We start from the raw sequence: 27,870 nt of genomic DNA on the forward strand, positions 1-27,870 counted from the left end.
CTCTCACCAGGGGCTTTGAACCCCGCCCCGCATATGGTAATGGCATCAACCATTTGTTGCCAATAAGGAGACCTGTTGCAAAGAAACTCAATGAGATAAGTTAAGTAAAAAAATTAAAACAATCAAAGTTATCAAACATAAAAGTTAGTAAAACATTCATCTGGCTACAAAGAATGGAATACAGCTGTAGCTCCAAAACCTGCCAATTGCCATTTTAGCAGCATCATGGACCTCCTTGTTCCAACCCATGCCCTCAAGCGACGGTTGGGACCCAGGAGTAGTGCGAGGCACAAAGAAGGAATCCAACCTAGATTTACGAATCCTAGGTCCAATGGTAACATTCCCACTACGACTACTAGTGGTAGGAGCATGAGAAGTGGCGGTGGCACTGCCACTTATAGAAGCAGAAGCAGAAACGGAAGCACCAGCAGTAGCAAACTGAGTGGGACGATATGGAGGTAAGGAAGAAGGGCCTCCAACACAACCTAACTGTGTCCCTCTTCCTAAAACTGTCTCTCTCCCAATGGCCGCTTGATCTCCTTTTGTTTCTTTTTTCTTTCAATCTCCTCAACCATTACATAACAATCATGTATGGCCTCAGAGACTGCTTTTAGGCATGGTTCGGCATCATGTCCACACACACCAGCAATATGGTATTTCAGCCTATATATACCTCCATGGAATATTGTTTTGCAAAACATACATTTTGTTTGCCCCTTTCCTTGCCCTGGAAAATCCTCATGATATTTCCAAGCAGGGTCCTTTCTCATGGGGGGTCTAGAAGCTGAAGTAGACATTTTAGGATAGTTTTGTGAAAGTTGAAGTTGAGGCAACTAATAAAGTGAAGTTTGCTGCAATAAAACATTACAAATACAAAATAAAATTAATACATACATTCAAAAAAACTAAAGTAGGGTTTGTAAATTTTAAAAAAAAAAAATTGTAGGGTTTGTCAAACCCTACAATTTAAAAAAAAATAAATTTACAAACCCTACATACAACCCTACATAGTACAACTACATACTACATGCTACATACAAATTACAAACATACAAAAGATCTTGCATACAAGAATGTAAAACTTTCAAAATAAATGAATAGAAAATGGAATTTTTGCATATAAGAAACAAAATAATGTAAAAAAAAAAAATCTTACCTCTTACAACAAGCTTGAAATGAGCTGCAAACTCTTCCTATCCAACTCTTGATGCACCAAATCGAAACACAATGCAGCTCCAATGTGACAAATTGAAGAAAACTTGAGCTTCCTCCTTGCTGGTTTTTCTTCTATGCACCCTTGTTTTTCTTTCCAACTCACTTTACTCTTCCTTTTTTTGCAAGTGAATGAAATGAAAGTCACTTTTAGGGCTAGAAGACAATTAACATAAAAAAACGGATTTAAAAAAACTTTGCAAACTAATTTTTTTTTGTGTTTTAAAGTATGCCCACGCCGGCTGAGTCCAGGGCTCGGGACTCGCCGAGTTTGGCGATTTTGGACCAAAATCGCCAACTCGGCGAGTCTGGCGAGTTTACTCTCCAGACTCGGCCGAGTCTGAGTCCGAGCACCTAGGACTCGTTTGGCTTGACTCGGAACCAGACTCGCCGAGTTTGGGCGATTTCGGGTGAGTCCCGTTTCTCTGGTTGCAGGCCCTACATCAGAATACTGAGATAATAATTTCCATTTGCAAGCATTATTCAAACCTGTTGGTAAACAGATTTGTCACTATGAATTCTCCTTCAAAATTGACCCTGTTCGCCCGAAGAGAAGCAACAACTGTTCCAACAGTTGGAGAGATTGTGGTGAAGCCACAATCTTCCTCTACGTTTGAGAGGGGCAGCTCCCTCGTATGACGGGGGTATTTGGTATTTTGTGTACTTTTAACCTGAAAGTACATAAAGGAGAAATCATAGAACTAAAGAAATATAAAGAACAAAAACCCAAACAATAGACATACGAATACCAATTGAGATTTCACAATAGATAATGATCACAAAGGGGATAAAGCTTTAGACATGCTCTGATGATGAAAGAAGGACAACAAACCTCAACATGTGAAGAAATAAGTTGTACTAACATATACAATTCAAGATACCAAGAAATGATGTGCTTAATCAATTGCATTGGTTACTAATGATTTGCATGATTACATAAAGGGATCACCGATTCAACATACGAGAAATCAGAAAATAACAACATAAGAGTGCATTTAGAATATATAAATTGAAATGCATTCTTGATTATTCTTTTGAAAATGTACAAGTCCAAAAGCCCTTAAATGTGAAGTGTCAAACCAAAAAACCATTGCAATTTTCACCCTCCATTTCTCCAGAGTTTCTCTCTTTTTAAAAAAGTCCCCCTTAAAGGTGAATTGGCCTTGTATTTATAGGCATCTTGCAATAATGACCTTGATAACCAACTCATAACTACTTTTGGTAACCACTTAATCTAACCATTTTGTGTAACTACTTAGAATAACTTCCTAAATAGCCACTTAAGATAACTAACTTTTCATAACCATTTAGGATAACTACCTAGCTAATCCACTTAGGATAACCACCTAAGTAACTACTTAAAATAATTACCCTTGTAGAAATGAGTTAGGATAACAATTTCTTAGAAACAAGTTAGGATAACTAACTTTTACAAGAATTGAGTCCTAATTCTAACTTGTAGTGACATGAGTAACATAGCCACTTTTACAAAAATGATTACATGAAGCCACATTGCCTCTTCGATGAAATCCATTGTAACCTTTCTCCTCTTTTGGAATTGTATTCACATTTTGTGTATGGACTCTAATCATTCATCTCATACCTTGAGATGACATCTCTTTTAAGTGCTCTGCCGCCTTTAGCATGCATGTCTTATAGGCCGCAACAATTATGACAACGGTTTTGTGTATGTGATGAATAGAATCCAGAAATACCTTGCTGTGAGTCAATTTCTCTAACTTTTCATAGATCTTATGCCTCTACGGTTTGTATTCGTATATGATCTATAGGCACCAAGAAAACATATCAACATGACTTCCGCAGGCTTAACTGGCATCAAATACACTTTGTGCATATTCTACAGTCGTGGCACATCAAAGAATACGGTTATTAAGGTTTTCTTGTGAAACAATTCATTTCTAGGTCTATGCTTCAACATTTTGCATGCTTGTCAACCAGATCATTTCCAAATTTAATATCGGACAAAAATCTATATAATATGTTTTGATGGATGTCCAAAACTTATTCCAAAGCCAACATATTCGGTGCAGACACAAAAGAATGGTGGCAAAAGTCGTAGAGCTTGGCACTATTCGTGCAATTGCATTCGCTTGAAAGTTTGTAAGGCCTTTTCACCAAGTTCATTATATTCATAGCCATCGGTGCAGTTGAAGAGAATATCGACAAAGATCATAGAACACAGCTTCGAGGCCTGCAAATTGCACTTAAACATTTCTAAATCCATTTCAACAACTTCATTTGGCACATATCATCACATTTGACACGATGACCTCTCTTTAAAGCACTCTGTCAAACAATTTGAGTGTTGCATCTATGCTTCACATTTTGCGTGCATGAGAGCATCTCTTGTCTATGCCTGCACACTTCAAGATACCCAGCGTTGGCATGAAAGGAAGCGATACGGGTTGTGGAGCTTGGGTTTATAACTGCCTACTGCATCTTCTTGAAAGTTTATATAGCCTTTTCAACACATGCATTTTGTACAAATCTTTCAACCATTTCCTTCCATTTGATGGCATCTCTTTGAGCATTCTTTTAAACGGTTCATGCACCTTCTCTAAGCTTCTACATTTGCATTTGTGTCTTTGGGCTTTGGATGAATGCCAATAGCCCATTTTGAATCATGGACACCGTTGGCTAAGGCTATGGAATGTGACTTTACACCTGAAATTGCATTGGCTTCGAAGTTTCTAAAGCATCTTCAACAACTCCATTTTGTGCTCGGTCTGCAGTCGCCTTATTGCAAACCTTGAGATGACGTCTTTTGGAGGCATTCTGTCAAGACTTTCACGTACCCTGAATGAGCTTCTACTTTGGATGCACGTCCATACCGAGTTCCAAAAATCATATTTTTGGACAGGCAAGTAGGATGCGGGCAACGGTTGTGGACTTTGGCTTTGTTCTTGCCGATTGCATTGGACTTGAAAGTTTCTCAAGCCATTCACAAAATTCTTTCTATGCATATCATGTTGGTTGTCAGTTATCAAAGGTAGTTAAAATAACTACTTCATCGACTTCTTTGGAAACTGAAACAACTTGTTAATGAAATGAGCTTTCTGCTACTTTAGAAACTTGAGAAAGTTCCCGATTGACGAGTTAAACATGCCGCATGCAAGTATGTCGAACTCTTTCTAAACTTGTCAATGATAACTTTCTCACTCAAAAGTGTTTGAACAAACCAACAAATTTCCCCATTCCATGGCCTTTATGAATTCAGCAAATTGTTTAAGTTTTGAAAGAATCTGACTTGGCCACATAACTTAAACCAACTTACCAACTTTGCCAAACCACGGATAGTCATGTCTTCAACAAAACAAAACACCAATTTGTATTAACTTATTATTCTCCTTCTTGACATTTTGAAAAACTTAATAAGATTATCCACATAGCTGATGGACACATTATTATAACTAACTCTTACATAGTGAGAATATATTGGTGTTTTCATAACTTTGCAATCTTGGGTGAATCGTCGATGAGGGTAATTGATGTGGCATTTTGGTAACTTCATAACTTACCGATGAGTTAATGAATGGAGTTCTAAAACAACTTCCCATTCAGTTATGAGTTGATAATTTTGTTCACTTTGGAAACTAACATAACTCGCCAATAGATCATTGTATGGCAACTTTGAAGACTAAGGCATTGATTTTTGTGACCATTCATGCTCATTCACCTCCGACTTGAGTCAGTGCATGAAGTTTCTAACTTGACCATTTTGACTTGTCTGCATTCTTGTTGGTCTCTTTGTAAAGTGACCCAACTTACGGATAATGCCAGGAGATTGAATATATCAGCATCTTTCAAAACTTGGCCAACTTGCTGATATATAAATCGTGATAGGTGGCTCTTCCATTCGGTGATTGAACTTGTGAACTTATACAAACTTATCGATACATGATGACCATCAACATTTGACTCAATAACTCTTTTTGAATGAAACTATATGACAACCAATCTTGAATATTCTTAAGAAACATAGGTATTCGACTAGCCAAGTGATAAATTTAATTCAAAAGTTCAAATTTTGACTAGTTTAGAAATAGGGCTAATAGGTGGTTCTGATTGGGGACAAGGACCGTGAGGGACGCAGAATGAATCCAGAATCTTTACAAAGGATCAGTGCCTTATCCAATGGGCAACAGAGTCGCAAAAAGCGGAGATAACAAGAGAGACTTATTGGAGAGGCCAGACACAAACCAATAATGGGACAAACACAACCAAAACTTCAAACTAAATATGTACATGGTAGGCAAAGCCTACCTCAAATTTCTCCAGGATGATCATACAAAGCCATTCACAGGCTGAGAGAAATAGCCACCTCTGTGAAAAAGTGACATGCATCCATGTGACACCTGTAAGCTGCTTAGGTTGAGTAGATCAACATGTATAAGATGAGAAATATCGTTGACCAATGAACCAAACAACCATATCTCATCATAAATCTTCAGACTCTCTTGAATCAAATTAGTACCTCCCTGAATATTGTTGGCAAATTTTGGGTGATTTTCAAGCATACCAATATCCTCTATTTGGAGATCGCACTGATAATTTGGTTTGGAAGAAATCAAGCCTCGAATTGGACATCCTCTATATGATTTGAGAAGTGAAGAAGCTTGAGCTGGTACAAGTATTGAATCTTTTCCTTGAATGTTAGTTTCTATAGAAAAGCATTCATTTGAAAACAAAGGATTGATGTAGACGTTTACACCATAGAAGGAATCATCATTTGGAACTTTCAAGAACCAATCTGGGGTACAAACATCATGAGAGTTAACCTCATTGTCTTCCTTCATTAGATCATGCATTACCTCATTCCTTGCTTCACTATTGACACAATTCCCAAAGCTATCCTTTGATATAGGTGAGTCTTCTTGATCTAAAGATTCAAAAAGTGGATTGCTGTGAACTTTGAATTCTTCATTAGGCATAAATTGCACTTCCACCGAGGTTGATACAGCTACATGGATTTCACTTTCAGCTTTCTCAACAATATCCATATAGCCTTCTATATTCTCTTGACTCGAGGATTCTTCTATATGAAACTCTTCATGAAATCTGAAAACTTCATACTCAAGTTGCATGTATGATAAAGATTGGATGCTCAGTGACTCATCTTCTTTCACTTGGGGATGATCTGGAAGTTCATCAATATCTTCGAAAGTAAATGTCTCCATTTCTGAATGAAAAGAAGACATTTGCAAAGTTCCACGTGTGGTTGCCTTCCCATTGGTCATGGTAATGAAAGGTTGCTCAGAAGTTATTGAAACTTTGACATCATCAATGGTACTGTCATCTCCATGGATTGGTGATGAAATAATAGGAACGTCTTCTCCACAAAGGAAGTCATCATTCGGAGCATTGAGAAACCAATTGGGAACAAAGACTACTTGAAATTCATCTTTATGCATCTCTTCTTCACCATTCTCTTCATTCTTGGGCTGCATGCATGCCTGGAAAGAATTTGATTCATCATCTTCAAGCTCCTTGTTTTTAGATTGATGAAGGATTTCTTTCTTGCTGTGATAATCTTGATAATGCTCATTGCATCCATGGATGCAATCTTCTTTTTCTTCATCACTCACTTCCTCTTCATAATGCTCATGGCATATAGGAACACAATCTTCTTTTTCTTCCTCACACACTTTATCTTGATCTTTCTTTTGACAAGTATCCTTATGAGCTAATATGACTTCTTCTTCCTCAACACATGCATAATGTGATGGATCTTTTTCAAAACTTGGATCACAAGACATCTCATCAAAAATGTGCACATCTTCAAGAAAATAATTCTTTCCTAATCTCTTGAAATTTTTAAAGCAAGGAAGGATGCACTTTGTTAGGATCAAGTTGCCTATCACCATAAAAGCGTTTAAAAAATTGAACTTGTTCAACATCATAAGATCTTGATTTCTTTGAGCAGAAAGTGAAACAGGAGAATCTTTTTCTTCATCATTGTTGTTGTCCTCCTCTGGTTCAAGTGAATGATCATGAGCAAGAAACAATTTGACCCTTCCTTCTTTCTCTTCAATTACTTGCAAAGATTGGAGTAGAGAAGGATGAATTTTATTAGGATCAAGTTTCTTTCCACTGTAGAAATTCTTCAAGAAGTTAACCTATTTAGGATCATCAAAACTTTGATTATGTTGAGAAACTAGTACAAGCGAAAAATCACTTTTGTCTTCATCTTTCTTGATTGTTGCTGATTTGGGTAAATGATCACAAGCAAGAAAACCAATCTCTTTTCCATCCTTTTTTTCAATCTTTCGCAACACTTGACATAAAGACGGATGAATCTTATTAGGAGTAAACTGCATGCCACCATAAAAGCTCTTCAAGAATTCAAATTGTATGGGTTCATCACAAACTTGCTTCTTCTGATATGAGTAGTTTCATCATCACTTTCACTGTCACTTTCCAACTTTCCTTTGTACCAAACCATTGTTCTGAATTCGATCTTTCAGATAGAGTCACCAACCTTCATTTTGAAGAAGGTACCTTGAAATTCCTGAGGAACAAAGCACACGGGTACTTCGCTTCCCAATAGAGTCGCCAAAAATCTGTTGGTAAACAGCTTTGTCACTATGAATTCTCCTTCAAAATTGACCCTGTTCGCCCGAAGAGAAGCGATAACTGTTCCAACAATTGGAGGGATTGTGGTGATCTTCCTTTGCGTTTGAGAGGGGCAGCTCCCTCATATGATGGGGGTATTTGATACTTTGTGTACTTTTAACCTGAAAGTACATAAAGGAGAAAACATAGAACTAAAGAAATATAAAGAACAAAAACCCCAACAACAGACATATGAATACCAATTGAGATTTCACAATAGATAATGATCACAAAGGGGATAAAGTCTTAGACATGCTCTGATGATGAAAGGACAACAAACCTCAACATACGAAGAAATAAGTGGTACTAACACATACAATTCAAGATGCCAAGAAATGATGTGCTTAATCAATTGCATTGGTTACTAATGATTTGCATGATTACATAAAGGGATCACCGATTCAACATACGAGAAATCAGAAAATAACAACATAAGAGTGCATTTAGAATATACAAACTGAAATGCATTCTTGATTATTCTTTTGAAAATGTACAAGTCCAAAAGCCCTTAAATGTGAAGTGTCAAACCAAAAACCATTGCACTTTTCACCCTCCATTTCTCCAGAGTTTCTCTCTTTTTTAAAAAGTCCCCCTTAAAAGTGAATTGGCCTTGTATTTATAGGCATCTTGCAATAATGACCTTGATAACCAACTCGTAACTACTTTTGGTAACCACTTAATCTAACCATTTTGTGTAACTACTTAGAATAACTTCCTAAATAGCCACTTAAGATAACTAACTTTTCATAACCATTTAGGATAACTACCTGGCTAATCCACTTAGGATAACTACCTAAGTAACTACTTAAAATAATTACCCTTGTAGAAATGAGTTAGGATAACAATTTCTTAGAAACAAGTTAGGATAACTAACTTTTACAAGAATTGAGTCCAAATTCTAACTTGTAGTTACATGAGTAACATAGCCACTTTTACAAAAATGATTACATGAAGCCACATTGCCTCTTCGATGAAATCCATTGTAACCTTTCTCCTCTTTTTGCATTGTATTCACATTTTGTGTATGGACTCCAGTCATTCATCTCATACCTTGAGATGACATCTCTTTTAAGTGCTTTGCCGCCTTTAGCATGCATGTCTTATAGGCTGCAACAATTATGACAACGGTTTTGTGTATGTGATGAATAGAATCCAGAAATACCTTGATGTGAGTCAATTTCTCCAACTTTTAATAGACCTTATGCCTCTACGGTTTCTATTCATATATGATCTATAGGCACCAAGAAAAAATATCAACATGACTTCTGTAGGCTTAACTGGCATCAAATACACTTTGTGCATATTCTGCAGCCGTGGCACATCAAAGAATACGGTTATTAAGATTTTCTTGTGAAACAATTCATTTCCAGGTTTATGCTTCGACATTTTGCATGCTTGTCAACCAGAATGCTTCCAAATTTAATATCGGACAAAAATCTATATAATATGTTTTGATGGATGTCCAAAACTTATTCCAAAGCCAACATATTTGGTGCAGACAAAAAAGAATGGTGGCAAAAGTCGCAGAGCTTGGCACTATTCGTGCAATTGCATTCGCTTGAAAGTTTGTAAGGCCTTTTCACCAAGTTCATTATATTCATAGCCATTGGTGCAGCTGAAGAGAATATTGACAACTATCATAGAACACGGCTTTGAGGCTTGCAAATTGCACTTAAACATTTCTAAATCCATTTCAACAACTTCATTTGGCACATATCATCACATTTGACGCGATGACCTCTCTTTGAAGCACTCTGTCAAACAATTTGAGTGTTGCATCTATGCTTCACATTTTGCGTGCATGAGAGTATCTCTTGTCTGCGCCTGCACACTTCAAGATACCCAGCGTTGGCATGAAAGGAAGTGATATGGGTCGCGGAGCTTGGGTTTATAACTGCCTATTGCATCTTCTTGAAAGTTTATATAGCCTTTTCAACACGGGCATTTTGTACAAATCTTTTAACCATTTCCTTCCATTTGATGGCATCTCTTTGAGCGTTCTTTTAAACTGTTCATGCACCTTCTCTAAGCTTCTACATTTGCATCTATGTCTTTGGGCTTTGGATGAATGCCAATAGCCCATTTTGAATCGTGGACAACGCTGGCTAAGGCTATGGAATGCGACTTTACACCTGAAATTGCACTGGCTTCGAAGTTTCTAAAGTTTCTTCAACAGCTCCATTTTGTGCTCGGTCTGCAGTCGTCTTTTTGCAAACCTTGAGATGACGTCTTTTGGAGGCATTCTGTCAAGACTCTCACGTACCATGTATGAGCTTCTACTTTGGATGCACGTCCATACCGAGTTCCAAAACTCATATTTTTGCACAGGCAGGTAGGATGCGGGCAACGGTTGCGGACTTTGGCTTTGTTCTTGCTGATTGCATTGGACTTTAAAGTTTCTCAAGCCATTCGCCATATTCTTTCTATGCATATCGAGTTGGTTGTCAGTTATCAAAGGTAGTTAAAATAGCTACTTCATCGACTTCTTTGGAAACTGAAACAACTTGTTAATGAAATGAGCTTTCCGCTACTTTAGAAACTTGAGAAAGTTTCCGATTGATGAGTGAAACATGTCGCATGCAAGTATGTCGGCCTCTTTCTAAACTTGTTGATGATAACTTTGTCACTCGAAAGTGTTTGAACAAACCAACAAATTTCCCCATTCCACGGTCTTTATGAATTCAGCAAATTGTTTATGTTTTGAAAGAATCTGACTTGGCCGACATAACTTAAACCAACTTACCAACTTTGCCAAACCACGGATAGTCATGTCCTCATCAGTCTTCACAAGTTGTTTTGAAGTTTTATCGGTCACTTGTGTGTCTTGAGCAAAACACCAATTTGTATTAACTTATTATTCTCCTTCTTGACATTTTGAAAAACTTAATAAGATTATCCAGATAGCTGATGTACACATTATTATAACTAACTCTTTCATAGTGAGAATATATCGGTGTTTTCTTAACTTTGCAATCTTTGGTGAATCGTCGATGATGGTAATTGATGTGGCATTTTGGTAACTTCATCACTTACCGATGGGTTAATGAATGGAGTTCTAAAACAACTTCCCATTGAGTTATGAGTTGATAATTTTGCTCACTTTGGAAACTAACATAACTCGCCGATAGATCATTGTATGGCAACTTTGTAGACTAAGGCATTGATTTTTGTGACCATTCATGCTCATTCACCTCCGACTTGAGTCAGTGCATGAAGTTTCTAACTTGACTGTTTTGATTGGTCTGCATTCTTGTCGGTCTCTTTGTAAAGTGACCCAACTTACGTATAATACCAGGAGACTGAATATATCAGCATCTTTCAAAACTTGGCCAACTTGCTGATATATAAATCATGATAGGTGGCTCTTCCATTCGGTGATTGAACTTGTGAACTTATACAAACTTATTGATACATGATGACCATCAACATTTGACTCAATAAGTGTTTTTGAATGAAACTTTATGACAACCAATCTTGAATATTCTTAAGAAACATTGGTATTTGACTAGCCAAGTGATAAATTTAATTCAAAAGTCCAAATTTTGACTAGTGTAGAAATAGGGCTAACAAAACCCTAATTAAAGAAATTTAGGGTAGATTTGGTAAAGTCCCAGTAGGGACATGGTCCTGCCAGCCTGCAGGGTAAGAATAAATCGATTATGCATTCTAATCAATGAGAAGGGATGCATTAACTCAGTCCAAAAATTTGACAACTAAATGACAATGACAAGACATTATGAGAGATTGTTGAACATATGTGTATACTTTGTGTCTGCATATAATCATGTGTATGCTTCGTGTTTTCAAGTGTATGCTCCATGCTAGATTCATACCTGATGAATTTCAATGTCTACTCCATGAATATTTATGAACACATTCCTATCATCTTGAGATTTCTATTTTTGGTTGATCTAGAATATGGTAATAACAAGAGAGAACCAAAAGGGGTATGAATTTATTTAGGAAAGAACATTACATTTAAGGTCATAGATGTGTGTCATCCGTCTAATCCTTTCCTCGAAATATGGCAAGTTAGCCATTGGGACCAACCAAAATAGTTTTTACAATTACAATTGATGAGAGAAAACTTGTATAAAGATTACAAACCTTGCAAATTTCCAATCATTAGTTGGGATAACTCACTCAAATTGAAGAAGGAAACACATGGGTTTTGATTCAAATCTACAACTTATGATGAAATCAGAGTAGCACAGCGAAAGGTGGATTACGAATTAACAATTTTGGGAAGGGTGGACTGTCATGCCCATGCAATGACAGTACAACCAACATCGAATAGAATCTGAAAATTGTCTTACAAATAGTAAGACTTCACAATTTCCATCGGTAATCTGAATATCAACAGCAGCACTTGTTAACCACAGCAGGTTGGGTATACTAAGGTTTGATGTTGAACAAGACATTGTTAGAAGAGATCAGACTTCTCCCTGCCCCTTAATGGCAGCGATCTCCTCTAGGACGACATCAAGGATTACTTAAGAATAAATATAAATGATTTGCGAGAGTGGTTTAGTTATGAGAGGACATGCAATTAGCAAGGAGACACCTCTCATCCCAATGGTCATCACTTTGGGAAAGGACATAACCTTCCAATCCTGATGGAGTATAAGAGAACAACAACCATGCATTCAAGGGCCATTGAAGAACAAGATATTTTTCAGAGTACTGAGCATCGATCAAAAAGAGATTGGAAAGTAGTTAGCACTCGAGCAGATTAAGATTACTGTTTCAGACTGCAACATGCTAAGTCAGCAACCCACGTGTGGGGTATGACATGTGTATATATGTATATGGCCTAATAATTATGCATTATTAAATGTTAAATATAATCTTCTTGCTGATTGTATGTAGATATTAATATCTTTGCCATATCTCTGCCTATATATATGTAATAAATATGACAATGACCTTAAGGAATTCCTATATATTGGGCTATCTCATTTTGGAGGGGAGACATGGTACATATGAAGGATTGCAAGCAGCTAGGAAGCCACACTAGTAGAGACATTCCAACTGGGTCTGGGAGGCGAGAATGGAGGTTGTCATTCTATGCTCCTAGGTTGGGTGGAATAGCTCGAGGCATCTTGTATGGTCTCCCAATTGGTGCTCCCTAATGATGATGTGTTGGTTGGATGGAAATTCAAAGGAAATTCCATATGTACATCTTGGATGTTAAAATAGTAAATCTGAATTCTATTTGTTCAATATTAGTTTATTTATCTTGCGATACTTACCTGATTGCGGGCCCTACATCAGGATACTGAGATAACAATTTCCATTTCCAAGCATTATCCAAACCCTAATTGAAGAATTTTAGGGCCGATTTAGTTAGGTCCCAGTAGGGGACGTTGCATTGTGCTGATGGTTTCTCCATATATATTTATTTTCCTGTTTGTCTCATCTTGCTTGTCCATTTCAAGCTTTGGTCATTGAGAGACAGTTTTAAACCAACCATAGAAAATTATGTACTATACTATTTCCTTGCACACCAAAGCATCTATCCACAAGCTATACATAACCCAATCTTTGTCTGCGATAGGCTCTAGTATTAGTTAATTAAAATGCATTATTCTGATCCTTATTTAATGAAATATCTGTTGCAAGAAGGCACATCCTTCCCTTAATGAATGAATCCTTACCATCAAACTTGTGAATCTAAGATCACGTTTATAAATTTCTTACATTTGCTTTCTCATTTAGTCAAAACTTGTACAATTATATCTGATGGTTTTATGAAACATAATTCATATTTTGTATTGACTTTGCATATTGTTATTTTATGAGGTCTTAGGACCAGTTGAGTTATTTTAGGGACAATTACAGTATCTTTTTAGCTTACCCACACATTGCTGATAAATTATTAAATGAGCATTGTCGGTTTACATAACTGATGCTACCCAACAGAGATGATATAATATGATATATCTATTTAAATAGCTACAAAAATTTCATTCATTAACTTATATTGACATTGTTAATCCGTCCATTCATAGGGTGCAAATTGTTCCATAACTATGCATCATTCTGCTCTTCTGTTGCACAGTATTGACATGCAAAAATGTGCAGGATTCTTCCACTCTTTGTTGTTATAATTTCCTGGTACACATTTAATGTGGAGATCATTCTCATTCCACTTTGCTGAGTTCATATTTATCATCTTATTTCCAAGATTCCTTTTTTTAAGTTCTTTCTTAACAATTGTGGAAATCTTAATGTTTTATGTTATTGTGTTGCATTTGCCCTTAAATACATATTGCTCATACTGAGGCAATTATTGCAAGGTGGTGCTTAATACATGGCAGTCTGAAGATTTTAAACAAATGATTTGCCCAATTATTACAGTTGAGAGTTTCTGTCATTAATTAGGGTCCATAATCTATCACAAGTAACTTAATTACAAACACTATTTTGTAATGTGCATTTCATCTGTAGCTAATTTAGTGTTTGCACTCTGGAAGGTAGAAAATGATGAAAGAATGCCGCCTCAGAAACTGAAAGTAGACATTTACTAGGCACCTTCTTTGTGTTTCTAACAATCGTAGTGTTGATCCTCTCTCAAATATCAGAATCACCTGAACAATGTTAGCTTCTTGGAGTATTTTTGAATATGCAATTTGATATTTAAAAAAATCTTTTCCCTGTATATTACAAGTTCCTTATATTCTTTTTCAGGTACAAAAATCTTCTCAGGAAGCAATAGGATTAACAAATCTGCATACACAAAGCTTATTGTTGATGAACCAAAGCCAGGGCAGGAGCTTGCTGGACTTTGGAGTGGGATGTATGGTCCCCATGGCCTGGAAATAGTGAAAGTGTCTTATACTAATGATGAAATCATAGCAAATAAACTTCTTGGTATGCTCCAGTTTGCTTAAACTTATTGAAGTATGTTACTGAAGGGATAACTTAGCTGTAAGCAGAATGCTTTGGGTTTGAATTTACCAAATTATATGCTAATTGCTTTGTTATCTAGGATTTTTTATTATTAGATTCAAGCTTGTTTTCTTTTAGTACTTACTTCAATGAACAGTTGGTGACAGCCTCCTTTGGTTATTTTGAAGCAGGAGTGATCTTGTGTTCAAACAATTTGCGAATATGTAGGAATGATTCCAATGATGCATGCATTTTATTTAAATTATATTCAATAATGTTTTATTGTAAGGCTTGTTATTTTTATATGTGGAATATGATGATTATCCATTCACTTGTCTCACTATGAAGTTTATTCAAGTAATTTTACTTTTTTGTTATCAACTTCAGTCTTTAATTATAGCTAAAAGCCTTGTCTACTATAGAGGATTCATATAATGCTCATCATATGTTCTGTTTTAAACATTAGCTAGGTGATGTGTTAAATAAATCTAATGTAGGTTTGATTTGAATTGAACTTGATAAGATTCAAGTTTGTTAAGAAAAGTGGTTGCTTGACTGTTTGACTTCAGGGCATTAGAAAATGTACCGCGAAGAAACATATGATGAAATTTTATTTACCAATAGTATATACGGGGATTTGGTAGTGGTTTGGGTATTTATACTTGACAAGTGACAACTATGACATGAAAGTGGTTCTTTTGAATTGATAACTTGTCTTGATAAGGCAATGTTTGCCTTTATACAGTTTGATATCATTCTATCACTGACCTTTATAGACCAATGTGAAATACAAAACAGAAATACTGAGAGGGGGGGATGAATTAGTAGTTCAGTATCTTTTGATACAAATATAACCATAACAAATTGAAACCAATATCAAACTAAGAAGACACAAGGATTATCTCATGGAAAACCCTTTCAGGTAAAAAACCACGGCACTGAAGAACATCAATTAAACTGAAATGGGCACCAACCCTATTACAAAAGTGACCTACAACACACGTGATGAGCATCAACTCAATACAAAGGCTCCAACCTGTTGACGAGGATGAAATCGCATCGCTGCAAACTCCATGCGGCCAACGCAGAATAGAATAGCCGACTGATTATCCTACTCTCTCTTGAGATGAGGAAGTCTCTAATGCTGTTTTCTAAGTTTGATCAAAGGAGACTACCTCAAGGTTTCTTTTGTCAGGTCTTGACTGCGGGATCTCTCAGTGGCTTGATGTGTTTTTGCTGGAAACACAAGGGGACTTACGCTTGACTGGCAATTCTATGGATAAGTTCCCCGGAACCTTTTACGATCTTTCCATCAAATGATATTGGTTAATTTGATGTTGCTTTAGTAGGGTTGCAGATTTTTTTCGAATAAATAAAAAAGGGGGAGAAAAGAAAGGAAGGATAGAGAGGGAGAGAGAGAGACATGAACTGTAAATTCTAACTAAGACAACAAATTTAGTCAAGCAGACAGACACCTCCAGGAAACTAGATTAAACATCATCAGCCATTTAGACACAATGCTTGCATAAACTTAGTGCAATCTTCAAAGGAGAAACCAGATTTTCATATTACCAAGTACGATATTAGAATTTCTACATTCGTAGTATATATTTGGTAATCGAACTAAGCATGAAATGGTCCAGATTAACCATGCGGAAAGAAAAGCAATCAGCTTTTCTCTAATGGTATGGACTGTGAAGATTCTATCAGATGCTTGATTGAAAAACTGCTATGTAAAATAAATAGACATAACTAAAAGCTTTCAAAATTAAGTGAAGAAGGAGACCATGCACTCACAAGGAAACTTGAAAATAGTCTTAATTCATTGTATTAATTCCTGCAAATTCCTTCAGAGCTTTCGCAACAATCCAAGAACTTCTTGCAAAAAGAGGGAAAACCAGCCCCTTAAATAGGCTTCAAAAAGGATGAATGGCCTAGATTAAATCTAAATAAGTGGCCCAGATTCATCCATAAAGCAGTGCTGCCCATACCCATAAATGGGAGGCAAATATCAACAACTACCTGTTGTGACCATTTCACACATCGCCCCATTGCAAATGGGGACCCTTGTTTTTTTTTTTGCTTTTTAGGGTTTGTTTTTTGGTCTTTTAGGGTTTTGTCTATTAGCCTTTGCATTTTGAGTGCTGTCGGGGAGATCAATAGGATAGCAAGTCCGGCTTAAGTGATGTCCTGATCCTGAAATTTGGCTAAGTCTGAAAGTCCTGATCCTGAAATTTGACTAAGTCTGGAAACTGAAAAACCTCCAAAAACTAGATTTTGCTATATAACTCCTAGAGGTCCGAAACCACTCTCAAACATCCTGAAAGTATATATGGAATATAACTTAAAGTATAAGTCTTCTTATACTTAAATGTTATATTCCATAAAAATTATCCTGATAGAGAGTTCAAAAAGTCAATTTTCGCTCCTGTCCTTCACTGAGGGTCCAGAGCGAAAAGCGCTCCTGTCCCTCTCCAAGGGTCCAAGGCGAATCGCTCCTGTCCCTCACCAAGGGTCCAGAGTGAAAAGGCTTAGTGGAGTCATTCTTGACCTTGTTTGGACAAATTGAAGCATCAAAGGCATGGTGAAGGACAAAATGAGCATGATAGAGCATCCAGACTTGATCAAAGACAATGAAATGATGGAGTATTTGTCTAGAAAGGTAAAAGCGCTCCTGTCCCTCTCTGAAGGACCAGAGTGATTTTATTCATATACACATTTTTAGACCTTGTTTGGACTCGAACTCTTATTCATGGCGTGTAACAAGATGATATCTTCCTTAGCCAAGACATTTCATGGTGAAAAGTGAAGCATTTTGGCCTAGAAGACAAAATTCGCTCCTGTCCCTCACTGAAGGACCGGAGCTTGAAATCCAAATTTGCATTATCATTGCAAGATCTAAGTGATTTTACGATTTGAGGAGGCCAAGGGAAGCGAGTTCTGTCCGTTGAATATAACTTGAGTGGGCCACAAAGGAGAGAATCAACCCAAAAGACAATAGGTGCTCCTGTCCCTCACCAAGGGACCAGAGCGATTTTCTCACAAAGCAAATTTCTTGCAAGGGTAAAGCAAGTTTCACGTTTGAGATGAATGAAGGAGGACGTAATCGGTCCATTGGAGATAATTTCGAAGGCTAGCAAAGCACAAGTGAGCTCATAATTGCAAAATCGCTCCTGTCCCTCTCCAAGGGACTAGGGCGAAAAACATATTATCTAGCCTCCTTCTCCAAATTTGGACAAATCTAGGCCTTGACATTGGTTTGAGATGGTGTTTGAAATGCCTCGAGGTGGAATGGAGTTACAAGGACCACGAATTTTGATGACAATTGGCAAAGGCCCTCCTGTCCCTCACCAAGGGACCAGGGCGAAATCTCCAAATATGCCTAGTTGCCTAACATTTTGAAATGCTATTTCTTGTTTCCAGGACTCAAGAAGGAGTGGGGGATGATGTTTTATGCCTCGAAGATAATTGGAGGTTGATATGATCAAGAGTTTGTACAATGAACTAAAAAGCGCTCCTGTCCCTCACTGAAGGACCAGGGCGATTTTTACAAAATCAACAATCTCCTTCCAAGACCACGCCAAGGCAAGGTGGTGCAAGATGAGAAATACCTTTTTAAAAATGGTGAACAAGAAATTGCCTCCAAGAATCGACAATCCTAGGCTCAAATGCAAAAGTCGCTCCTGTCCTCCACTGGAGGACCAGGGCGAAAATCTTTGGAAAGCCCATTTTGTCTTGAGAAAGCGAGTTGAACATGCACTAGAGGGACGAGTGGAGATCATTGCTTACCCCACAACGTGAATTGGCAATCTAAAAGATAAAGATCAAGGGCAAAAGTGGAAAATCGCTCCTGTCCCTCACCAAGGGACCAGGGCGAAAATATCCTAAGGCATGTTCTTTCTAAAGGTCGAGCGAATTAAACTCAAGACTCCTATAAAAATGCCATTTTGAACGCCTAGGATGAAGTTTTGAACGTGGAAGCAAAAGATGCAAGGTTTAAAATGCAAGAGCGCTCCTGTCCCTCTCCAAGGGACCAGAGCGGAGTTGTTAACATTCATTATTTTTTTGCCTTATTCCTCCAAATCGCATTAGATAACAAATTTGCCAACTTCGAGATTTTTGAAAGAGGAAAATTTTAATTGAATTGGCATTTAATAAAAGCGCATGGGCATTTAATAATTAATTTTAAGCCTTGGAAGATCGATTCTTTCTTTTTTATTATTATTAAGGCATTTAAAATTAATTTTTTATTAAATTAAAATTAAAAAAGAGAGCACTTGAGGTATCATTTTCATTATTTTATTAAGTCGGCCTCTTCCTTTTTAATTTTTTTTTTTTTTGGCCTATTTTCATTAAGTCGGCCTCTGGGGAGGTGAAATGGTGAGCGCTCTATATATTTGGGGTGTGTTTTTCATTATTCAAATCATTCATTCATTGTTTCAAGTGCGATTTGGAGAAGCAAAGAAGAAGTGCGAAAGCTGGCCTATTTGGAGCAAATTTTCCTCAAGTGTTGAAGACTTAAGGTGGTGGAATTGATGCTTGTGAAGACTAAAGGAGGCGCATTTTGCTAAAGGGAGTCTTGATCTACATTTTGCCTAGCAAATTCACCTTATTTTTGCATCATTTTTTAGAATTAATTCCCAAGTGGAGGTATGGCGTAATCACCTTGGCACCATTTTTGAATTTTGCGTTTTGTTTTGAAAATCCTAAATTAGGAAATGATAACTCAAGATTTATCATGAAGTTTCCTAAATTAGAATTTTGAATCTTCCTTTCTTCACTTCAAGATATATTATTAATTGTGAAATGTTATGTAGGTATCAAGATGGCGACTCCCAAGCTCAAAGGATCTACAAGTAGGAAGGCTCTCCTCAAGGAAGATCAAGCCAGATCAAGGACGGCCTCCTCCAAGAAGATCAAGCAAGGACAAGGGCGACCTCCTCCGGTCTAGCATCGACAAGGATGGCTTTCTTCGATCAAACATCAACAAGGACGACCTCTTCCAATCCAGCGTTCCAAGGCGAGGTACATCATCATCCTGCACATCAAAGACGAAAGAAGTTAGAGCAAGGGTTCGTTGAAGAAGCAGATAGTTCCAGAAGAATTAATTAAAGCTAGCTTCTCAACAACATCAAGTTGAATATCTACCAAGTTACAAGTGTCAGACGAGGTGGCATCCTAGTTATCACTTCTCCAGTCAGTGTGGTCCACCTCAGCATGTCCAGATTCAATGTACCTAACTCATGGAAGGTGGCACAAACTTCGATGTACCTACCTCGGCTATTCATTGGTGGAATTTTCTAGAGAGGACATGTGTCCAAGCAATACAATTTTATCATTGGTCAAGCATTAAATGTTATGTAATGGTTGTAACAAACCCTAATTAGGGTTTTCATTGTTGAATCTTGGCCATTGATCTCAAATCGATCTAAGCCATCGAATTGTATTGAGGGCACTATATAAGCCCCAACTCTTCATTTGTAAAGATATATAGAATAGAATAGGAAGGAGTTAGAAAGAGGTTAGAAGACAGATAGAGAGTAGTTAGCTAGTTGATAGAATAGTAATTAGAGTAGAGTAGAGAGAGAAGGCAAAGATTGTTGCCAAGATGTTGTAAAAGACTTGTAACTTCATTGAAGAAATGGTGAAATTTATGGGTTGATTCGACAATTTGCATGGTCTTTATACTTCTCATATTTGATTTCATGTTATTAGATGAGTGGAAGAAATGTGCTTGATTGATGGTGAAATTCGTATATCCATACTACTAGCAGTTTGTTGATTGCAGACTTGCCTTGCGTAGTCAACTGGAATCGTTCAGCTTAAGCTTAACTTCAGTTGTCGCTTCTTCATTGATATGCATCAACTTGATGGTGTCTATGCCTGTAGTGATGATTTGAACATCATAAAGCTTTCCTTCGAAGATCGCACTAGCCTTGTGGAGATGGTCCTGCGATGTCAAAACAAGACTTAGTTAGAATTTCATCAAAGATCATTCATTGTTCTTACATTCTTAGTATTAGAATTAGATCCTTTCCTCACCCTCATCTTTTTTTCCTTTTTCAAATCGAAGCTAGTGAAAATCCTGTGTTCCAGCAATATTCAAAGCAAATTAGAAGTTCAATCATCAAATGTAAGTCCCCTTGTGATTCCAGCAAATCACATCATATCGCAGAGAGCTTATCCACACGTAGAGATCCTACAACGAAGAACCTTGGAGTCATCCTGATTGATCCTTTTTCGCGATATCTTCAGCAATCAGAGGCTTTACTCAAGAGAGGATAAGGTACCTTTAGGTATTTTATTCTGTGTTTGATTGTGTACAAAATACATGTCAACACTACCCCGAAATGGGCAATAACTGGCCAAAAAGGGATAATTACAACAATTTGGAACAAATAAAAAAGGGGGCACAAAAGTTTTACTATTTGTTGACCAAAAGTCAACTCACCTTTTTGGGACAAAAAGTGCATTTTAAGATTTGGAGGGGAAAAAGCACTTTTGAGAAACTACTTTCTCTATTTCGGTTTCACACTCTTTCTTTAGAAACTGGTCCTCGCCATGCAGGTATTGCCGCCATAAATCACGACCTGTTGTCCGTTCCTTGCGAACATATTCCTGGAATTTGATACATAACTGGAATAGTAGACTGAACGGAGGCATGGGAGGGTGGCGAATTTTGTACTGCATGCCCTTGAGATACTGGTCCACGTGCTTTAAACTGTCCTTCCAGCTGGAGCGATTACGCTCGAAGCATAATATGTCTGAATGGAACTGACCAACAAAACTCAAGTCTCCAACGGAATAGGAAACCTTATCTGCCCCCAACCTTTCTTCCCAGTCTGGCTGGATTACACTTGTCGGATAGGTCATTTATCCATCCTGAAACCATTGATCGGAGGATGGTCTTACCTAGTTCTTGCATGTTCCCCAGAATTACCTCACATGCGTCACTTTCTTTGTCAATAATTTCCCGGGCGTCGTTCTTCATGGTGATGGTCCAGCACCATTCTTTGAGAACATTGATGCCATGGGGATCTAGGATGTCAGACAATGTGGGAATTTGCGCATGTGTCCAGAAAAGAGCTCTCATGAGGGGAAGGGTAGAGGCTGCCACTTCGTGCATGTGAAGGGATTCCCTCTTTACCTCCAACAACCTGACTAGAGTGAGCTCTCGATGGAGGGCCATTTCTTTCACCTCCTTAAGGATCTGTTCTCCCTTTTTCTTGATGTCCTGCATCCATTCCTTGATGGCCTTTGCGGTATCCCGAATTCCTTCAAATTCAGTTGTGGTCCTTTGTGCCAATGCCGTTGGGGGAATATGGGATTCGGAGGGATTGTGCAATGGCCATAGGAGCTGATCAATGTATCCCTCGGCTTGTTCAGCACGGGCCCGATACATATCCTTTTCCGCTATGATCTCCTCGAGTTGTCTGAGTATGTTCTGCATTGAATCCTTAAATTCTTCCTTTTCCTGCTCTTTTGTAGCTCGTCCGATGGGGACAGTCGTGATGCTATAATCTGCCAGTGTTATTTGATCTGTTGGCTTGTCTACGGGCGGGGTGGCAATATGAAGAGTGCAGTTCCTTTGCTCATCCTTGGTTACTCTAGAATATGCCCTTGGTTTCTTCTTCCCTTTAGCTTTTGCTTGATCCATTCTCAAGAAGATATCCTCTAGATCGATGGGTGCTTTGGTGGCAGCCCTACGCTGAGCTCTGGCGATCAGCCACTCTTGAGGCACTGTCTGGGTCGATGATAGGGTCAAGTTAGCATTCTGTTCTCCTACGTTCTCAACCGGTTGACCACAAATTCGTAGCTGTCCTGCCATTGGAGGAGTGAAAGAGGGAGGAAGCTCTTTGCTTGCAGCTGGTTCTCCCCTATTTCGTTGAACAACTGCCTGACATCCTCTTGTGAAGGTTGCTCTTCAGTTCCCTCAGGCTCATGAGTTTCGTCTATCCTTTGTTCTCCCTCAACGATGGAGTCGTCCTTGGCTGTATTAAGGAGTAGCAACTCGTGACGACTTTGCTAGGTAGGTTCATGCACTTCGACCCCCTGGGTGGATGGGATTTCTCCTTCTTCTATTTGATTACCCAGTTCGGTCAACTCGAGGGCTTTTAGCTCAGTGTCCAGTACATCAGGTGTAGGAGGATCATTGGCCTCAAATGCATCGATGTCGCTCTGGGAAGGCGGAGCAGGTACCCAATCCAATTCTATGGCATCGTCGGACGAACTGGGATCTCTTGAAGATGAAGTGACCTCTGGCCTCTTTATAGGAATCTTCTCCCTTCTTGTTCTTTTGGATGTCCGAGTTCCTCTGCAAGCCTTAGCTTTCTTTCTTTTCTCTTGTTTCTCAGTTGATGTCCCTTCGTCTTCGGAAGACTGAGAATCAAGACTGCCCATCAAATGGTAAGTGAACTGGACACCCTCATGGGCTAGCCTCTCGATCTGATGATGTAACCACTGATCTGTGTATCTTGCTAGGGCTACCATAACTGCTTCGAAATCTGTGATTGGGTCCTGAGACCAATCAACGCCTGGCAAGAGGTGTCTTATCGCTTCGAATTCTCGGACCTGAAGGCAATTTCTTGAGTCCGTGAGCTGATCTGGGACCCGACGGTATTCAAAGAGTCGCATCTGCTGCACACTCAACCTAGAATATTCCCGTCGCCTGACTTCGTAGTCATTAGAGCAATTTTTACAATAGTCTTCAACTGACTCCTTTGCTCTGTATCTTCGACCATAGGCCCTTTTTGCCAGATTATCATGATCGAAGTATTTTCTTGGGAAATGGTCTTGGAGGCCATAAGAGGCCAACTCTGCAAGGGACTCCTCTGCTAGGGTAGGGGTCCTCAATTGGACATCATGGTTGCCTATGATCATAGGAAATGCGAATCCAGCCTGCTTGCTTTCTCGAAGTAAGACGTCGGCGGGGCGTGATTGCCTTGCCACCTCCATAAGGATTACTTTGTCAGTTGGATACCGTGGAAGCCGGAGGGGAGCGCCATCGAAGCCAGCTATCCGAATGTAGGAAAACCTTGGGAACTGAATGAACCAGGCTCCATACCTCTGCACTAAAGTAGTAGCTTGCTCCGAGAGCCTTATGTGCAATCCGCCCTGCATTAGCCTAACCAAGCGCATTGTGAAGGCGTCATTGACGCGTTCATACTGACCAACCGCGTAAGCCGGGCTGTTCTTTTTCCTTTGGGCTATATCCTGGTAGTGCAGTTGCGGATAACAATCATAGACTTTCACCTGACCGGGCCCATTCCCGATCTCACCTTTCATTATCAATCCTGGCAGTGGCTGGTTCTTTGCGAACATATAGACCAAATAGGAGGTCATGGTGAAGTACTTCTTTGTTTCGAGCTCAATCAGCTGAGTGTGGATGTTATCGCTTATGATTTGGGCCCAGTCAAACTTAGACTTTCCGGCGAAGACTTGCTCTGTAAAATAGAACATCCACTCTTCAAAGTAGCTGGACTTAGGAAGTCCCATGACTCGGCTGAGTAAGGTGACCATATCCCCATGGTCATTATGAAAATCACTTCTGGGGGTCTTTTTCACAATCTTGGTGCTTGAAGGCCTTTTCTCCTTGAACCATTCTTCGTTAATCAATGCCCTGCATCGGGCCGGATTCATATCATATGCCCCTTGTGCTTCGTCTATGGTTGTAGCTGTGGGATTATTTGGAAAGGGGATATCAAATGCATCACCAATAGCCTCAGGGGAGAAGTCGGCGATAGTCATATTCTCCAGAAGCACTAATTTGGACTTTGGCTCGTAATGCCGAGCAGCCTCTACTACTAATTCATAGTTTTGGATTGCTGGAGGAAAATCTGCCGCTTGGGCAATGCCACTTTCCACCATCTGCCTAGGCCTGCCATATGCGTTGGGTGAGAAGACCTGATTCTTGAAGTCCTGAATATCAATATGGCCAAGGTCGGTGTCATCAATGTTGTCCCAGACGCTCTGAACCTTCGACTCCCTCAATCCTCCCCTTTGATACTGGTACTTCATCTTTTCAACCTTACGCGGGATGTCTGATTTGGATGCTCGTGAGGTTTCGGCTGCAGCGGGCGTTTTTGATGATTCCACCACCGATTTAGGCATCTATCCTACACAGTCGGACGCGGATTACGAGGTGATACAAGAAAGGTAATGCAGGTTAGATAACCAAAGAAGTGCTCCAGTAGGCCGGGATTAATTTAAAGTTTAGTCTGGACATGGAGCAATATTATTTTAGCTAATAGCTTGATTAACTTTAACCGCAGCATATTCTTGAAGACTTGTGACTACGCATTTATATTTATCACTTCTGGATTTTGGATTAACTTTCAACAGATATAGCATGAAAATTTTCCTAAGTTTGAAAAGAGGTGCAATTTCTGGTGAAGCCTTAAGAGTGGATTTCTAAATTTCGAGCGATTGAACAATGTTTATGAGCACAAGAGATGCAAATTTCAAGAATTCAAGTATTGCGACCAAATTTTACGATTTGCCCATTCGACTTAAACATTTTCTAAATGATCATATGCAACAAAGCGCACTTACCTGATGGGAGCGGACGCTCTTGCAAAGTTTGAATCCCAACGGTTATCTTTTTGCCTTAAACTTACGCGGTCGCTGGACAAAGAGAACTTATCATTTTAAATGGTTTCCTTCCTACCTTGGGTAATTGGTAATCTGAGCTTAGATGATCAGGAGGATTTAATGCAACACCTTACCTTCTTGCTTTCAGACTTTGGATGGTTTTCAAATTCTGAACTGCGCTTTCCTCCTTGAGAGTTTTGCAAATTTCGCGTCTTCCACTTTGCGATTTGCACACCTCGCGAATTTCGGAGGTCTGACCCACTTGGTGAATTTCGGACCTTTCGCTTCCTTTTTGCAAACTTGGAAACTATGCGACCTCCACCTGCTGGGGGTCTTGGGCGCTTGGCGGGTTTCAGAGCCCCGACACTGTTTGGGAGGTAAAACCTTGGACTTCAACGGCTTCGCCGAAACTACGGATTCTCAACCCGTTATTGACGGCTTCAGACTAACCTCGGACTTCAACGGCTTCGGTATTTCGAAGCTTAGAGGTTTCGGTATGCTTGGTGATTTTAACCCTTTGGCGGCTTCAGGCTTGTGATGACTTCGGAGGATTTGAACGAATCTGCAAGCCGCGCGAACCTTTAAACTAAGCCATTCCTTACGACTCTCGCGACTTCAAGAGTCGCGACGCCCTTACTTGAAAAAAACTTCGGAGGATGGGGGCGTTCTTGCGTCTCTTGAACTAAGTGCGTCTCTTTAAGTGTTTCGCGTTTTCGGAACTGGAGGTGTTTTGGCAAATTTGTAACAAACTTCGGAGCTGTTGCCTCCCTCGCGATTTTTGCGTCTTTGGCGATTTTCGGAGCTTTAAATTTATTTGTTTTACCAAGGCGTTTTCGGACCACTTAACACATTTTGCGAACTCAAAAAACTTCGGACCTTTGGACATGTTTTGCAACCTTTTTAAAAGACTTCAGACCATAAGGCGATCTTAGAATTTCGCGTTTTAACCTTTTTTATCCCAAGGTCCGAATTTGGGAATACTTAAGCGATTTCGGAGGCTAAAGCACTTTGGCCATTCTTTTACGATTTTTGCCGTTTTATCCTAGGGTCCGAAAATAGATGAACTTAAAGGTTTTCGGAGCTAGGAGAGTCCTTGGGATATTTCGCACCCTTTCCATCTTTTTAAAAAAAAAACAATTTGGTCCAAGGTCCGAATTTGGGACTTTTGCGATTTCCGAGCTTTCAAGCATTTTGCAAAATCGTGTTTTAAACATATCGCCCCGGGGTCCAAAAATAGACGTTTGAAGTGACTTTCGGATCAAAACGTGCCTCTTACAGGCTCCAGTTTCGCCCCAGGGTCCGAATTTGGAATTTAAAGTGATTTTCGGGGCCTAGAGCTATCTTTGCAACATTTTAAAAGAACTTTTGCATTGCTTTCAGACCAAGTAGGGAGCATCCATTTTTGAAATTTTCGCCCCAGGGTCCGAAATCTGCCCCTTAGACAATTTTGAAAACTTGCATGGAACGTCGAACCTCCTACTAGCCTTTCGCCAGGTTCCACAAATCTGGATTTAGGAGGCATCAGAATACTAAGGCACTTGGCCGGGCAATTCGATCTTTCATCAGCAGGCGAAAATCATCTCTCGCCCAAACCTTACAAAGGTCGGGTGACAAAACTTATGCAATCGGCCTCATAGCTTTGGCTTGGCGGGATCCGTCAATTCCTACCATCTTACGCCTATCTAAGGCGATTCTCAAAACTTCGAACAAAGCTCTTGGCGTTCATGCCCGAGAGCTAGACTAGTCAGGAGGACTCATTGGTTCATTACTTCAACGTCAATCAGTTTACGGATCGGTCACGAACTCGCTCGAAGAGACACAAGAAACTCTGCTCGGAACCTTAGGACAACGATCGAAAGCTCAAAACAGGAAAGGGGACCCTGTCGGCGACAGGGAGCGTGTGCAATGCACAACAAATGGCAACTCTGCTGGAGAAATGCTCCCAGTCATTTCGGGGACGCAAGTTCAGATCGAACCTAGGATCTCTGGTTAACCACCACGATTGAGAGGAGAGAAGGAGAAGAGTCTTTCAAAACGAGATAATGTGAATAGTCAAATCAAACCACACGCAGATCAGATTAACTAGTGTGTGCAAGTGGAGTTTATTCCAGCTTAGAAAAAGTTGAGGCATCAATGTTTCACCGTGTCGAGATGTCCAACAAGCTGATACTCCAAAAGCAACCTGGATAGAGCCCAGCTGCCAGCAAGCGTTCATAGCCCTGGCGGAGTTATTGCCTGTTAGCTCATAGAGATTGCGCTGTTTCCGGCAAGAAAGTTTTACCCTTTTTGCTCTATACCAGCAGAGATGCTTGCATTCCCATTTGCCAATTTTACGCTTAGCGCTTGATTTCAGAGTGCTTGATTGATTTCTTTCCCTTCTTTTTTTATTTTTTTGGCATAGTAGGCAGTGAAGCCTACGTGGGATTGAGCGTAACAGTGGTCGTTGAAGCATAGCTTCGGACCTTTCATCGATATAGCGTCCCTTTGATTAACAACTGATTATATGCAATTTTAATATGTGTTTGTGCAGTAATCACAATATCG

At 39.2% G+C, this 27,870-nt stretch overlaps 1 protein-coding gene across 1 annotated transcript in view; it reads left to right on the forward strand.

Annotated features, from left to right (window-relative positions):
- The window catches only part of LOC131075587 (putative F-box protein At5g39460), a 170,531-nt gene that overhangs the window by 69,744 nt on the left and 72,917 nt on the right, over positions 1–27,870 (forward strand). The window contains exon 6 of the mRNA XM_058012439.2: positions 14,536–14,718. Coding sequence (XP_057868422.1) covers positions 14,536–14,718 — 183 coding nt within the window. The remainder of the gene's footprint in view (positions 1–14,535; positions 14,719–27,870) is intronic.

Source organism: Cryptomeria japonica, chromosome 5 (assembly GCF_030272615.1).
Source record: "Cryptomeria japonica chromosome 5, Sugi_1.0, whole genome shotgun sequence".
Taxonomy (NCBI): Eukaryota; Viridiplantae; Streptophyta; class Pinopsida; order Cupressales; family Cupressaceae; genus Cryptomeria; species Cryptomeria japonica.